We start from the raw sequence: 17,125 nt of genomic DNA on the forward strand, positions 1-17,125 counted from the left end.
ATTATATTCCATGACATTTTGTCAATTCCAATGAATGAAATTAATTCAAAATGAATAAAGATACCTTTCTTATAGTTTGAAACACTACTTTTGTCATTTTTCACATATTGACAACATTTGACTTTAGGTCAAGTTCATTTTAGTAAAGGTAGAATAGGTCAGCACATTAACTCTACTTCCTGATCACTGGACCGTATCATGTTGTTTTAACGTGTAGCCAGATTCGTCTACAAATTACTACAGCAGGTTATATACATGGTTAAAATCCAACAAGAAACCATTGTCTTTTGGAAAGTTGTCAAAACAGAAGATTCAGAATAACACATCCCAAGACGATTAACATATACCCAAATCAGGTGTCACCATTCAATAAAACCGTTTTATTTTCTGTTTGGATCAACAAAAACGTTAAAACACATATGATGATATAAATTATTATACAGCATTACATTATGATTGTGTGACGGCCTAGAAGTTTAAAACGTGTGTCCAAAATGGCGTTGCTGCTGGACTGGTGGACTAGGCAAACCATTTGAAACCTCTCAAACTTACACGAAAAGTGAAACCATCTAATCAGGACTGACGGTAGTGAGTGAGTATGGTTTTACGCCGCATTTGCAACATTCCAGCAATTTCACGGCGGTGGACACCATATATGAACCTGACACATTGTACCCATATGGAGAACTGAACCCGGGTCTTCAGCGTGATGAGCGGACGCTTTAACCATTGGCCCACCCCACTGCCCCTGGGATTGACAATAAATACGCGTCCAAGATGGAGTTTCTGGAGGGGTCGTATAAAGTGTTTCTTAACAACATGTCTGAAATGTCTCAACCATTGACACGCCAATCATCAACACGGGAGTATAGGCAAATAGACGTTCTTCTCCATAACTGTAGCTTCTGATTCGGCAGCGTCTGTGATATCGACGCCCCCTGAACAGTCTGGACTCTCCCTGTAGCTGTTGAACATCACAGCCACGTCATCGGGCAGTGGAGTCCAGTCCGTGTCTATCTCACACATGGCGCTGAAGAAACTGACTTTATCCAGGGCAGGGTGTTGAGTGTTGGGATCGTCAGTGTCCAGAGAACGCTCTACACTGCTCAGCTCTTGATGGGAGTAGTTGTTTAAATCATCATACTCCTTGGGTTCGACCTGAAACAGAACAGTAGTTTCATTGTATAGCTACATAATATCACAATGAAAGTGTATTTTGGATGACATATGTAGTCATACACGAAACCCAAGCTATCAACTCCACTCTTGTAACAAATGTTAATTATGTCATTTAAACCCATTAAGACGCAATTTCAAAACTCTGGATGCGTTGAGCATGACCTTTCTATGAAATGCCAGTTATAACAGTTATATTTGGGATTACACTTTGATAGTAAATTACGATTTACGCTTTACAAATGAAGTAAATTCCTCAGTACAACATATGAGTACAGTGTACATGATGTCAACATCTGCTTAATGTTTTAATACTTACCGTGATTTCACCGGGTAAACCTTCGTCAACAAGGGTATCTTTTTCTGGAACCACTGTCTTTTGAGTCCGATCCATCACAGACTTGGATGGAAGCTGTGTTGACATTGGCACATGGGGTAGACACATGCCACTGTTTCCGCTGTGAGACCTAATCTGATCATTAGAGGAAGGTGCATTTGAACACCCGTCGCCATATTGTGGGTGACCTTGACCTTGTCTCTCTGAAGGGGATGGTGACAAGGCTGATTTGGGAAGCATTCCTCTGAGTTTCGTTGAAGGCCTTTCGTGTGGCAAATGTGGTGTCCCTGTTTTCGTGACATGCCAACCATCATAATGGTCTCGTGGGTTTTCTTTCACCGGAAGAACCCTAGGCACAGCCGCTGGGTTGAATTTCTGTACATTATAAACCATTAGCGGACTTGAGACCTGTTTGTCGCCAATTCCAGTATAAGGTGCTTCGACGGATATCTGGTTAGAAACTTTGTCCAGTTTGGGTTTACCTAGCAGTCCAGTGTAATTGACGTCTGACGCACTGCCTTTGCAAGTATTTTCCGATCTCCCGTCGAGGCTGACGGCCGCGGAAGAGAAACTGTCAGCTTCCGGTTTTCTAATTTCAGTTGTATGAGACTGTTTGTAGCAATGATTTGGAAGCAGACCACTCTGTTGACTTTGCAACTTTGTTCTGCTATTAAAGCATGTGCCAGTGTTTATGATGTTCTGCTTTGGTTGTAGGTTGCTTAGGTCGAACGGCTTCCTGTAACCTGTACTTTGTGTCGGTGCCGTCGTTTCCATGGCAGGTGTTTGTGCGACTGATGGGTGTATCGGATGTGCAAACCAAGATGTGGTTGGTTTTATTTGTCGTTTAACTTTCGCCCTCCTGTTCTGAAACCATATCTGTAAAGTAAAACAAATGAATAAAATTTCACATGTATTGTAGGCAAGCTTCAAAGGTGAACAAACAATAAACATGCGAGTTCAGTTAAAATTATATAAGGTTGATCACCTGCAATGCTCCGACCAAAACCGAAACAGGGACCTGTATCATTCCAATTTAAGATCCCAACTCCGTAAGGTGACGCAAATCCCTTTGCAGAGTTGCCTCCTTTAATCATGCCAGGATCGTGAATCCAGCTATTTTATCATTGATCAAACAGAGCCACAATAAGACGGTAAAACGTCGGCTTCTCTGTTTGTCTTTATTTATCTCAAACGAAATTCCTTACAACGGGCTTTTAGCACACGTCACTCACTTTTCGCAAACACCTGGTGTTTCAATGAAGTACAATCAATAAGGGTGTTGGTCAACCTAGTGGTTAAAGCTCTCCCTCGTCACGTCGAAGACCCAGGTACGATTTCCAACATGGGTACAGTGTGGGAAGCCCTTTTCTGGTGTCTCCCGGCCTGATATTGCTGCAATATTGCTGAAAGAGGCATAAAACTAAACTCACTCACTCACTCACTCAGTACGGATGTAATCTTACCCTAACAGAGGGTTCGTCCAGATCTAGCTCCTGAGCAAGGTCGGCATTGTCGAAAGAGTCGATGTAGCCTTCATTCTTGTTGAAACTTGCCTCTAGTTTTCTCAGCTGCGCCACCGTGAAGCGACGTCTCCGTCGTCTCGGGGGTATGTTCTCTATTGTTGTTGCCGTTGTTGAGGATAGCATGTCGTCCTGGAAAATAGAACAGTTTCATGACAAATAGCGACGACGCTCAATTCAACCGTTGCGCTGGATAGATATACTAGCTGACAGACCAGAGAAGCTGAAATTGTTAAATGTCTCCAAGTTTTAGTCTTTCAAACACTTCAATAGTCTGACTTAATCACATCCGTCAAACTAATTAAAATGAATTCGCTACGAAATATATATTACAATAGGCAGTCCATGCAAACATATTACATACAGACTCTCTAAGTGGTTAAAGCTTTCGCTAGTCACGCTGGAGACCGGGTTCCATTCACAACATGGGTACAATGTGTGAAGCCCATTTCTGGTGTTCTCCGCCGTGATATTGCTGGAATATTGTTAAAAGCGGTGTAAAACTAAACTCACTCTCTCACCTTTATTACATTCGAAACTGTTATTGATATCGGTGTATTCCCTTAACTGTTTCGAGTGAAATCGTTTGGCTAAGTGATTTTCCAGATGAACAAATCGTTGATAAGTAGTATTGTCCCTTTACTCAAACGTTTGCCAAATTTGTTAATCAGAAGCTGAGTTATCTGGATTAACAGTTGCCCAAGTAAAGAGGCCTCGCTGTATATATCGTCGAATTACGCACTATATAATAGAGTCTAAGATGTGCATCTATTCAGACATAATTTCAACATTTAAAAATACCCACGCTATAACATGTTACTTTTGGGACTACCCTTTCTCATCCCCATTGAATGTACGGAAGAAACTTTCAGATTGTTTACGCTTAACGCAGATCAGTCGATCAGATCACATGCTTCAAGAAACATGTCTGGACAGAGATGTCGCAATACAAGACTGCAAATAGTTGACGTCATGCTTAGTCAGCTCTTCAGCTTAGGGAAGGCTTGATATATAGCCTGTGTTTTAAATTGTAAATAATATTGTAATGTTAAAATGTGTATATAAAATTGTTATGAAGTGACTTTATTTTATAATGGACTTGTGTATGGATGTGAAGTTGGGATTTTCGCTTTATGGCTGAAATATAACCGACGCGACACTCACTCACTCTTATTTTATACGAGGTTAACCTACACATAATCCGGTCCATTCCAACACATACAGAAGAGTTTGGACCACACGTCCTATTCACAGTAGTAATGAGAGGATCGCGCGCACTTTGTACGTAATGGATAATGGACAAAGCGCTCGTTATATCACTGGACTGTCAAATTTTGAAATCTAAACAGTTGAAAACAAACACCAAGCTAAATACCCAATGTCACTAGTGGGTGATTTGATTTTATTGTAAGGACTGTAGTGTCTGAAAGTTGCCATTGGTGACTAGGATTTGACAATAATATAGTTGAATATTGATTTAAAATATATACCTCTAAATAAAGACATTACACATGCTAATAATCATGGTTCATACAAATATCTAGTTGTTTCAAAAATAATCTGGAGTGGTGGAACCGGTCCGAACTTTTGTGTTTTATATAAAATATTGTTGAGGATTACTTGTATAATAGCGACTGTAGGGGCATTAAACTTTTAGACATCTAGACTGACTCTGTCGTGATGTAGCTGCTGCTGGGTTTATGTTAATGGCATCTCCTGTACATCATAGAGTTATGTAATACTTATTTGCATAAATGTCTAGTGTATCAGATGAGCATACGAAGATGTGGTTGGTTTTACCTTTCCTTTGACTGTTGACCTTCTGTTGCAAAACCACATCTGTAAATGAAAACGAATGAATAAAATTTCCTATGTTTCATAGGCAAGCTTTAACACGTCAAAGGTGATTCTTGGATTTGAGTAAGAAATGGTCTTTAGTAAGAGGCGACTAACGGCATCGGGCGGTCTGGCTCGCTGAAATGGTTGAAACATGTCATCGTATCCAAATTGCGTAGAGAGATGACCACGATGTGATTCGCCGGATTGCAATTGTATTGGGTTGATGATATGCTGTGTTTCGACCAAAACCGAAATAGGGAACTACATTAGTTTAATTTATGAAGATCCCAAATTCGTAAGGATACGCAAATCCTTTTGCAGGGTTGCATCCCTTATTCGAGTCAGGATCCGCTCGTCGTGGGCCGAATCCAGCTATTGATCTAAAAGCGTCGCATCAGCAATGGTAAACTGACTGAGTTTGGTTTTACGCCGCTTTTAGCAATATTCCAGCAACATCACGGCGGGGGACACCAGAAATGGACTTCACACATTGTGCCCATGTGGGGAATCGAACCCGGGTCTTCGGTGTGACGAGCCAACGCTTTAACCATTAGGCTACCCCACCGCCCCTAGCAATGGTAAAACGTTGGTTTGTCTGTTGGTCTTTCTACAGGCACACCTCGACCAAAATTCCGAGCAAACGGCGTTTAACACACTTCACTCAATTTTTGAAAACGCCAGATGTCATACAATCAATACGGTAGGCACAGGTGGGGTAGAGAGTTTGTTTTCCATGTCAAAAGCCTGGGTTCGATTTCCCACAATGTGTGAAGCCGATTTCAGGCGTCCCCCACCCTGATATTGATGGAGTATTGCTAAAAGCTGCTTAAAACTAAACTCACTTTTCACTCAATACGGGAGTAATGTTTTTTTCGAATCTTACCCAAATCGATTCTTTGTCGAGATGTAACTCCTGAGCAAGGGCGTCTCTCTCGGCAGGGTCGATGTAGCCGTCATTTTTGTTTAAGGTTGCCTCCAGTTTATTTGACTGCGCCTTCGTGTAGTGTAGTTTCCGCCGTTTCGGGTGTATGACCGTTATTGTTGTTGCCGTCGTTGAGGATAGCATGTCGTCCTGGAAATAAGAACAGTTTTCATGAAATATAGCGACGACGCTCAATTCAACATCCGGTCCCAGCATTTGAGTGAGTGGTAAATGATTTTCTGGATAAACGAATGTCGATGAGAAGTATTTTCCCTTTACACAAACGTTTCCCAAACAAATCATTCGGAAGCTGATGTTTCTGAAATGACAGTTCAAGGAATGAAGAAGTTCCATTGAACACATCGTACAATTTCAAACTACTGAACGTATGGTTAAATGGGTGTATTCCTCAATTCTTCAACACGGAGAGGGCTTCAATCACGAGCATCAGTTTGTTTTCATTATATATGTAAGTCACTGAAAAGTCTAAAACCGAAACAGCTGAAAACATCTATCAAATCATAAACATTTATACCCAGTGGGACTAGAGGGTGGTTTTACTGCAAGAATTGTGGTGTCTGACTGGTGCAATTGCTGATTGAGATTCATACCACAGGACGTGTGTGAATATTCCGAAGACATAGTAACATATGTATCTAGGTGTAAATAGAGATACTACACATGCTAATAATCATGGGTTAAAACCACAAGGGTTCGAATCACTGTTTAGACAATAATTTTTAAAAATAAAAATCTAGACTTTTGCAATCGTATATTGTTTTTATACGTTATGATTAACATTTATTTCAAATTTGAACCAAATCGGCGAGGAATTGAATATTTCAGAAAATTCTACCGCAACACTCATTACATAAAATGTGGTTAAAACGTATATATTTGTTAAAATAACAGGTTGTTTCGATTATAATCGATTCGGATACGATACGATGACATGCATCAACCAAGTCAGCGAGTCTGACCACCTGATCCGGGAATCGCCTCTCGTGAGAAGAATGGGTTGCTGGAGACAAATTCTAACCGGATCTTGACGGGTGGTAGGGGGTAGATGGAAACAAACACCGTTGTCTATGTTTCATGAAGGGCTGGCTTATTCAGATACGACTTTGATCTGATAGATTTTAATCCACTTGCTACGGAATATGCACTGTTTTGCTTTATCAGCTGTGAATCCCTGGAGAGGAAGGTCAACGTGACCCAACAGTCGACACGCGCCGTGGCTAGTGAGTCAATAACAACTCGTGACACTGTAACCGTGCGTAAGTGGGACTGGACACATAGAGAGCTTCAGAGTCACATTCAGTGTTGATGATAGAATAACATAACGGCAGACATTTGGTGAGTATCTCATGGGTGGTTGAACAACAAAGTAACAAAACCAACTGGCCTTGTCAAGCTGACAATCGCCCTAGTTCTGAGGGCGACCTTGCATGGGCACAGCGAAAAAAGCGTGCACGTAAGATCGCACATGGGAAGTATTTCCACGCTCGTTCTTTCTGGCGAAAATATACATGTATATAGAAAGAAGAAAAACGTGTCCGCTTTCGTAATAGTTCTCTGCTAAAAGCAGGATCGGTTGTATATTTTTGACTATAGTATGAGTGTGCTTTGCTTGTTTTTTAGGTCGTTTATTTTGTGTGTGTGTGTTGTTTTTTTGTTGGTTTGGTTTTGGGGGGTGGGGGTAAGGGGGACGCCACATTCAGCATTATTCTAGCTGTGCGATGCTGTCTGCAAACAATTGGTTCTGGACCAGAAAATCCAGTGATTGACACTATGAGATACCATGGTGGCTGAGGACAAATTCTAAACCGGATCTTCACGAGTACATCCCATATATATGTCTAGGGATGTTTAGTTGTGGACACTAAAAGATACATCAGAAAAATTAAATTGGTTGAGGGAATAACAAGGCATACGACTTAAGACGTTATGGATAACAACTTCTTGTGTATTGCATTCTTATTCTAACAATCTACATCGAAACGACGCTCTGTGCAATAAACAAGAAGATGTTACCCACAAAGTTGTATGTTTGGTTTAAACATATTTTTATTTCGATGAAATCGGGATTGGTAAAAAGCAAAGCTTGCTTATTTAAATACCTCAGACAGCTGGTTAGTAAATGTACACGTTTTACAAGATAGTGCTAAACATAATATCCAGTTGCAAAAACGGAATATACAAAGTCAGTATTTTTGGAGTCAGTGGTGTCTGCGGAAGAAAAGTACGATAATGCAGTTATCCTTTCTATATTAATTTAAAATTGCTCTAATATTTTGCTTTTAACGATCAATTCGTGAACTGATTGAAGGATTTCCATGTTTGTGGAACTACTGACGGAACTATTGCCATAAAGTATTGATGTCAGGTCATACCCATGTGTATAAAAGTACATGGTCTTTCTGATATTATCGTATTGATGTCAGGTCATACCCATGTGTATAAAAGTACATGGTCTTTCTGATATTATCGTATTGATGTCAGGTCATGCCCATGTGTATACAAGTACATGGTCTTTCTACATATTACCGGTCATATTATCGTCCATACCCATGTGTATGAAATTAAAGTACATGGTCTTTCTGATATTATCGTACATGGTCTTTCTGATATTACCGTATTGATGTCAGGTCATGCCCATGTGTATACAAGTACATGGTCTTTCTGATATTACCGTATTGATGTCAGGTCATGCCCATGTGTATACAAGTACATGGTCTTTCTGATATTACCGTATTGATGTCAGGTCATGCCCATGTGTATACAAGTACATGGTCTTTCTGATATTACCGTACATGGTCTTCTGATATTACAAGTATTGATATCAGGTATTGATGCCCTGCCCATGTATATACAAGTACATGGTCTTTCTGATATTATCGTATTGGATGACAAATACAGAAAAAATGTGCCGTATGTGTATTACAAGTGAAGTGTATCCTCAAATTGATACCTGTATGCGCAGTGGGGTGTCTGATACATGGCGCCTAAACTTATCAGCATTTAAGTCGCTGCAACCGAGTCTGAGGCGACAGGGGACAATTTGGCAGAATCTAGAACCATAATTCAAATCCAGGTTATTCGCAATTCTATCGGAACGATTGATTAATGATTTAAATTATTTTAAAGCATGTATAAGTTACTTCATCGGGTAGATTATTCCACTAGTTGATTGTGTTGGGAAGGAATGATCTGGCACAAGACTGGGTTCTACTGATTGTCTGTAGGTTGGCTCTATTATATCTATAAAGATTATATGTTTTACTTTCAGAGACTTGAGGTGGTATAAGTTTGTTGAGATAGTCAGGTGAAATACCGTTTCTCATTTTATAAAAATGTATTTAATTTGAAGCGCTGTCTCCGTTCTTTTAGAAGTTGAGAATTTGTTTGGCATGACTAGTACCTCGAACTGCTCCACAAATAGTTCTCAGGGCGTCCAAATGCAAATTCTCGAGTAGTAATGACTGTAATTTGTACAGTTATCCCAGACATGACAACAGTAGTCGAAGTTGGGCACATGAAGCTGACAAGACGTAATAATTGAATTTATACTCAACGAAGTGTCGATCCTCGCTCGTATTACTGACCGTAATATAGGTAGACCCCAGTACATCGAACCCATAGTATACTCAAGTGGAATACTCGTACGTTAATATTGACTGGGGAAATCTATGTGAGCTCAAGATGCCCTCTGTCGATTCCGTGTTATCTCAAACAATGATTGCTTTCGTCAGGACGACCCAATAGATCTTTAGCCCGACATTGACATGGATATTCAGCGATATTTGCGTATTAAAGTTATAAACTTCAGTGCAAAAATATTTATTTCCCCAATATCATGATATTTCTGACACAAAATAGTGATTCGTGGACACATGCCTATAATATGGTCGGAGTTACGCGATGGAAGTATTTAATGGAGATTGTGATTGTGGAAATGAATAAATAAATTTGTGTTTAAAGCATCTGTTTTCATCTGAGTCAGGCACCTCTACTACAGTAGGTTAAATACGGCGATTAAAATCCTACGAGAAACAACTGTCTTTTGGAAAGTTGTCAACCAGAACATTCAGAATAAAACTGTCCCAAGAAGATTAAATTATACCCAAATCAGGTGTCATCATTCAATAAATCCGTTTTATTTCTGATTTGGTCTATTAAACATTAAAACACATATGGTGATATAAATTATTATACAGCATTACATTATGATAGTGTGACGGCCTAGAAGTTTAAAACGTGTGTCCAAAATGGCGTTGCTGATAGACTGGTGGACTAGGCAACCATTTGATACCTCTCAAACACTAACACGAAAAGTGAAACCATCTAATCAGGATTGACGGTAGTGAGTGAGTATGGTTTTACACGGCATTTGCAACATTCCAGCAATTTCACGGAGGTGGACACCATATATGAACCTGATACATTGTACCCATATGGAGAACTGAACCCGGGGCTTCAGCGTGATGAGCGGGCGCTTTAACCATTGGCCTACATCACTGCCCCTGGGATTGACAATAAATACTCGTCCAAGATGGAGTTTCTGGAGGGGTCGTATAAAGTGTTTCTTAACAAGATGTCCTAAATCTCTCAACCAGTGACACACCAATCATCAACACAAGAGTATAGGCAAATGAACGTTCTTCTCCACAACTGTAGCTTCTGATTCGGCAGCGTCTGTGATATCGACGCCCCCTGAACAATCTGGACTCTCCCTGTAGCTGCTGAACATCACAGCCACGTCATCGGGCAGTGGAGTCCAGTCCGTGTCTATCTCACACATGGCGCTGAAGAAACTGACTTTATCCAGGGCAGGGAGTTGAGTGTTGGGACCGTCAGTGTACAGAGAACGCTCTACGGTGCTCAGTTCTTGTCGGGAGAAGTTTAAATGCTCATGCTCCTTGGGTTCATCTGTGTCTACACTGCTCTCTTCTTGTCGGGAGTAGTTTGTGAAACTTGAATCATGCTCCTTGGTATCAAACTGCAACCGAACAAAAGTAACAAATTATACATTAAATCACAATGGAAGTATATTTTGGGTTATATATTTGTTCCGTTGATGTGAGGAAGATAACTCTCTTAACTTCATTTGTCATATACCTGAAACCCAAGCTAACACCACCACTCATCTTGTAATTAATACTAATTATAGTATTTAAGATGAAATATTAAAATGCTTGATACGTTAAGTATGCTGTATGAAGAAAATACCAGTTGAAACAGTTTGGGATTACACTTTCATAGTTAATTAAGATGTCTAGGGTGGATTTCCAATGGGATCCAATTTTCACTTCATAAAGGAAGTATATTCCTCAGTATAACATTTTCTACAGATGACAACTTTCTGAGAGGCGTTTTTCTTTTCATCATTTTGGTCCATGTGGAAGATGCTCATTTATAGAACCTTCAACCTTCTATTTTATCAGTATGAAGGTGACAAAATACCAGCAGTGTACATGATATCAACATCTTATTAATGTTTAAATACTTACCGTGATTTCGCCGGGTAAACCCTCGTGAACAAGGGTATCTTTATCTGGAACCACTGTCTTTTGAGTCCGATCCATCACAGACTTGGATGGAAGCTGTGTTGACATTGGCACATGGCGTGGACACTTGCCACTGTTTTCGCTGTGAGACCTAAGCTGCTCATTAGACGAAGGTGCATTTGAACACTCATCGCCATCTTGTGGGTGACCTTGACCTTGTCTCTCTGAAGGGGATGATGACACGGCTGATTTGGGAACTATTCCTCTGAGTTTCGTGGAAGGCCTTTCGTGTGGCAAATGTGGTGTCCCTGTTTTCATGACATGCCGACCATCATAATGGTCTCGTGGGTTTTCGTTCACGGGAAGTACCCTAGACACAGCCGTTGGGCTGAATTTCTGTATATTATAAACCATTAGCGGACTTGAAACCTGTTTGTCGGCAATTCCAGTGTTAGATGCCTTTGGTGTACCTAGCAGTCCAGTGAAATTGACGTCTTTGCAAGTATTTTCCGATCTCCCGTCGAGGCTGGCGGCCACGGAAGACAAACTGTCAGCTTCCGGTTTTCCAATTTCAGTTGTATGAGACTGTTTTGAAGGCAGTCCACTTTGCTGATTTTGTACCTCCTTTCTGAGTCCAAAGCATCTGCCAGTATTTATGATGCTCTGCTCTGGCTGTAGCTTGCTCAGGTCGAACAGCTGTCTGTTACCTGTACTTTGTTTCGCCGACGTCGTTTCCATGGCAGGTGTTTGAGCGACTGCATCTCTTATTTCTGATGTGGTTGGTTTTATTTGTCGTCTAACTTTCGCCCTCCTGCTCTCAAACCATGCCTGTAAAACATGTAAAACAAATGAATAAAATTCCCCATGTATCGTAGACAAGCTTTAAGGGTGAACATCTGTCAGAGTCTTTGATTTGAGTGAGAAAAGTAATGGTCTTTAGTTAGAGGCGCCTAACGGCATCGCCCGGTCTGGCTCGCAGTACTGGCTGATGCATGTCATTGTATCCAAATTGCGTGGAGCGATGATCATGATGTGATTCATCAGATTACCTGGTCCAGATTCGATTATTTACAGAAAGCCGTCAAATAAGGTGGAGTATCGCTAATCTTTCAAACAACAAACATGACGAGTTCAGTAACAAATTAAATAAGGTTGATCACCTGCAGAGTTCCGACCAAAACCGAAACAGGGAACTGTATCATTTCAGTTTAAGATCCCAACTCCGTAAGGTGACGCAAATCCCTTTTGCAGAGTTACCTCCCTTGGTTAAAGCACTCCGTCGTCACGCCGAAGACCCGGGTACCCAATGTGTGTAGCCCATTTCTGGTGTCCCCCGCCGCTGGAATGTTGCTGAAAGAGGCGTAAAACTAAACTCTTTGTCTTTTTCTAATCTTACCTTAACAGAGGCTTCGTCCAGATCTAACTCCTGAGCAAGGTCGTGTTTGTCGGCACGTCCGATGTAGCCGTTATTTTTGTTGAAACTTGCCTCCAGTATATTCCGCTGCGCCCTCGTAAAGGGACGTCCCCGCCGTTTTGGGTGTATGTTCTCTGTTGTTGTTGCCGTTGTTGAGGATAGCATTTTGTTCTGGAAATTAGAACGGTTTTCATGACAAATAGCGACGACGCTCAGTTCAACTGTTCAACACATACTAGCTACTATTTCACGGGGAACAAAATAAAGTATTAAAGGGGATTATCACGGCTGAGTGATTTCCTCTGCTTGAAACAATAGGAGTTGGGTGAGTGGGAAGACCCCCTTATCACATTATATATGTTGATATGTAATACTCATTTGCATAATGTCTAGTGTTCGGATCGTTATATCGGATGGGCAAACGAAGATGTGGTTGGTTTTACCTTTAGTTTAGCTTGTGCCCTCCTGTTGCGAAACCATCTCTGTAAAGTAAAACAAATGAATAAAATTTTCTATGTATTATAGGCGAGCTTTGTCAAGGGTGATTCTTTGATTTGAGTAAGAAATGGTCTTTAGTGAGAGGCGTGTCATTTTTTGGTAATCTTACCCTAATCAAGGCTTCGTCCTCGTCAAACTCCCGGGCAAGATCGTCTTTAGTGGCAACGTCGATAAAGCCAGAATATTTGTTGAAAGTTGCCTGTAGTTTATGCCGCTGCGCCTTCGTGAAGTCATGTGTCCGTCGTTTGGGGGGTAGGTTAACCATTGTTGTTGTTGCCGATGTTGATGATAGCATGCTGCCGTCCTGGAAATTAGAAGTTTCCATGAAATATAGCGACGAGTCACAATTCAACAGTCGGCCCCAGCATTGGAGCATTTAAGCAGCAGTTTCCCTTTACACAAACGTTCCCCACACTAATATATCGGAAGCTGATGTTTCTGGATAACAGCTCACGGAATAAAGAAGTTCCATTGTATATATCATAGAATTTCACACTATATGAACGTATAGTTTTGAGATGTGTCTCTATATCCCAACATAATTTTCAACAATACCCACACAATCACGCATAAAGTCTTCATGTGGCCTGCTTCGAGACATTCTCAACAGAGATGTCGCAATGAAAAACTTACAGTAGTTGACGCCATACTTCCTCAACCCTTCAGCTTTGAGGGGGCTTCACTTGTACTTTCGTGGTATCACCTGTGTTTTAAACTGTAATTAATAGTGCAATGTTGAATTCTAATTCAACTTAGTATGCAACACGAGTTCTGATTGGTCAGACCGTATAATCAGCATATACGGTCGTAAGCTCGGCCCCGTCTCGCATATCGCAAGGTTTCGCGCGCCGTCAAAGGGAGCCGGGAAACAGCTTAATACGGTCGCAATTTGAAAACCGATTCACTAAAATCTTTGAATGTATCCCTACACTATTGGGGTAACGCTGATGTTCAGGATATTGTCATTTGCAGAAGCCCTAGGTCAATTAACTCCCCTATCCCGTTAAAATGGATGGAATTTGTGTTAAGAAAGACAAAACAGTATCATAAATTTAATTGTAAATTTACTTCAATCGCAACACTGATAGATAATGAAACAAGATTTATGGCGTCATTATGGAGCGTGACGTCACCTGCTGTGACGTCATTTGACAATAGAATTGATAATGTCCCGTCGTTGAGGAATCAGCAGGCCATTATCATTTGAGGCGACTCGCTCATTTCTGATAACTAGAGGGCGGTTTCATGATAATTCCGTCAATTTTAGCTATAACACTACAATTTATTCATCATTGTCAGATTTAATCAGTGTGCACATAATAAATGTGTTGCACTCTCCTACCCAGAGTTCCATGTGGCAAGTACCTCTGCCACAGGCCAGAAAGATGTGACAATTCGTCACGTCTTGCACCGTCCGTTCAATATAATGTACATATTTCTTTACTCTTTTATTTTTGACGAGTCTACACATCTTATTAAGCATCTTTGATAGAATGGTTTTGTTTCACTAAGAAAATATCCTAAAAAATGTAACACTATTTCGATTTGCGTAGCGATCCTTTGTTTACATAGGTTGTACGGCTCCACGTGCTGTCATCGAAGCCAACAGAGAGCAAACGATGCAACCAGATTGATATCTAAATATGTACTGTCATAAACCTTACTGTCGTAGTTGTGGAAGAATATATATGTAACAATATAAAACATTGTGAAGAGTGCGCCGAAAAGCTTGCCTAAGACCAGTCTCTTCTTATTATGAATATGCGCGCTTGTTTACAAACAAGAGAAAAGTCCGGTCACGTGATATGCAAATTAGCCTGTGGCAGTGATGCTATGCTAAGTCATCACTGCGCCGGAGTGTGAATGTGTTGATGTTTGAAAAGGGAACTACTTTTTCTGGCGATGGTGTAAGTTCAAGAAGCGATTTCAAGGAGTGATGTGATTAACCATTGACCTAGAGGAACTTTGACCTGCTTTAAATAATGACTTTCTTTCACGAAACAGCGTACAACGAGTTGAATTAGAATGGAGATAACTGTACTGTGTTTGACGAATTGGAGACGTATACCGTGGTTATATAGCCTCAAATTTAGTTAATAAAAAATGCTTCCAAGTGTTCCTATAATGGACTTGTGTATGTGTGAACTTCGCTATATGCTGAAATATAGTCGATGTGACGTAATTTTAACTCACTCATTCTCATTATACGAGGACAACATACACGATCCGTTCTTGTCCAACATATTTTATAACAGATAAGAAAAATTTAAAGTTACACGTACGTACAGAAAATATGCACAGGTCTTAACTAGAAAAGCATCTGTAAATCGTAAACGTCAATGCCCGAGAAATACATTCCACCACTGACAGGTAGTCATGACACCGGGTGTCTGAGAGAGGGTAAGCTTGTCCTGCCCTACCCGCTATTCAGAGTTTGCTGCCAATTATCTGTAATTATAAATTATTACCCGTTAAGGATCAACGTACATAGAGGATATTATATGAGTTCCCATGCCATACTATGTTTACGACATGAGTGCCTAACTAACTAGGTGCGCAAAGTGGCTGCAAGAGTTGTATGCTCCCTAGGGAGTTGAGATTGATAATGCGACGTGCTGTTGAGACTGACATCCAGTGATCGAGGGAAAAACAAAGCGCCTTTGAGCAGCTGAGCTAGATATCGGCGCTACACAAATGTTAGCATGTATGTTACTTCAGGGGAGAGTTTGGTTTGAAATCAGATCCACCCGAAGCGCTCGTTAAATCACTGACCAACAGTGGATGATGTGAGCTTCATGGGAAAACAAAGCAGTTCTTGTATGATATGTATATCTTCTTTAAAGAATTACAGAATTCAATACTTTGTTTCTCGGTAATTATAACCGACTACCTGTTATAGATTTAAGTACTACATAATATCATTACAGAAGAATTTGGAGCACATGCATGTTATATTTATAGCGTCCATATGCTTATTCGTAGTAGTAATGAGAGGATCGTGTGTTATTTGAATATTGGGCAAAGCGCTCGTTAAATCATGGACTATCAAATTTTGAAATCTAAGGAGTTGAAAACAAACATCAAATCATAACTACATACCCAATGTCACAAGCGGGTGATTTTAATGCAAGGATTGTTGTGTCTGAAAGCTGCCATTGGTGACTCAGACTTTGATAATATTGATTTAAAATATATACCTCTAAATAAAGACATTACACATGCTAAAATCATGGTTTAAAACTTGTACACATTTATAAAAGAATATCCAGTCGTTTCAATAATAACCTGGAGTGGTGGAACCGGGTCCGAACTTTTGTGTTTTATATAAAATATTGTTGAGAATTACTTGTATAATAGCAACTAAACTTTTAGACATCCAGACTGACTCTGTCGTGATGTTGCTGCTGCAGGGTTTATGTTAGTGGTATCTCCTGTACATCATGGAGTTATGTAATACTTATTGGCATAAATGTCTAGTGTATCAGATGAGCATACGAAGATGTGGTTGGTTTTACCTTTCGTTTAGCTCTTGCCCTCCTGTTGTAAAACCATTTCTGTAAATGAAAACAAATGAATAATATGTCCTATGTATTATAGGCAAGTTTCAACACGTCAAGGGTGAATTCAGTAAGAAATGGTCTTTATTAGTAGTAAGAGGCGACTAACGGCATCGGGCGGTCTGGCTCGCTGAAATGGATGAAACATGTCATCGTATCCAAATTGCGTAGAGCGATGATCATGATGTGATTCGCCGGATTGCAAATTGTATTGGGTTGATGACACGTTGTGTTTCGACCAAAACCGAAATAGGGAACAACTTTAGGTTAATTTATGAAGATCCCAAATTCGTAAGGAGACGCAAATCCCTTTTCAGGGTTGCATCCCTTATTGACGTCAGGATCCGCTCGTCGT

At 40.4% G+C, this 17,125-nt stretch overlaps 1 protein-coding gene across 2 annotated transcripts in view; it reads right to left on the reverse strand.

Moving 5' to 3' along the window:
* Positions 1-359: 359 nt before the first annotated feature.
* Positions 360-17,125, reverse strand: part of LOC124289924 — a 50,222-nt gene continuing 33,456 nt past the window's right edge. Inside the window, exons 2-12 of one of the 2 annotated variants that reach the window (XM_046726595.1) lie at positions 16,729-16,767; positions 15,500-15,661; positions 13,323-13,517; positions 13,159-13,197; positions 12,698-12,886; positions 11,305-12,129; positions 5,756-5,944; positions 4,834-4,872; positions 2,977-3,165; positions 1,496-2,389; positions 360-1,158 (exon numbers count right to left, since the gene is read on the reverse strand). In XM_046726595.1, coding sequence (XP_046582551.1) covers positions 856-1,158; positions 1,496-2,389; positions 2,977-3,165; positions 4,834-4,872; positions 5,756-5,944; positions 11,305-12,129; positions 12,698-12,886; positions 13,159-13,197; positions 13,323-13,508 — 2,853 coding nt within the window. In that variant the 5' untranslated portion in view covers positions 13,509-13,517; positions 15,500-15,661; positions 16,729-16,767 and the 3' untranslated portion in view covers positions 360-855. The remainder of the gene's footprint in view (positions 1,159-1,495; positions 2,390-2,976; positions 3,166-4,833; positions 4,873-5,755; positions 5,945-11,304; positions 12,130-12,697; positions 12,887-13,158; positions 13,198-13,322; positions 13,518-15,499; positions 15,662-16,728; positions 16,768-17,125) is intronic. The other variant, XM_046726594.1, reaches the window with a different exon arrangement.

The sequence above is a fragment of the Haliotis rubra genome, unplaced genomic scaffold (assembly GCF_003918875.1).
Source record: "Haliotis rubra isolate DU_JTF1 unplaced genomic scaffold, ASM391887v1 Scf451, whole genome shotgun sequence".
Lineage (NCBI taxonomy): Eukaryota > Metazoa > Mollusca > Gastropoda > Lepetellida > Haliotidae > Haliotis > Haliotis rubra.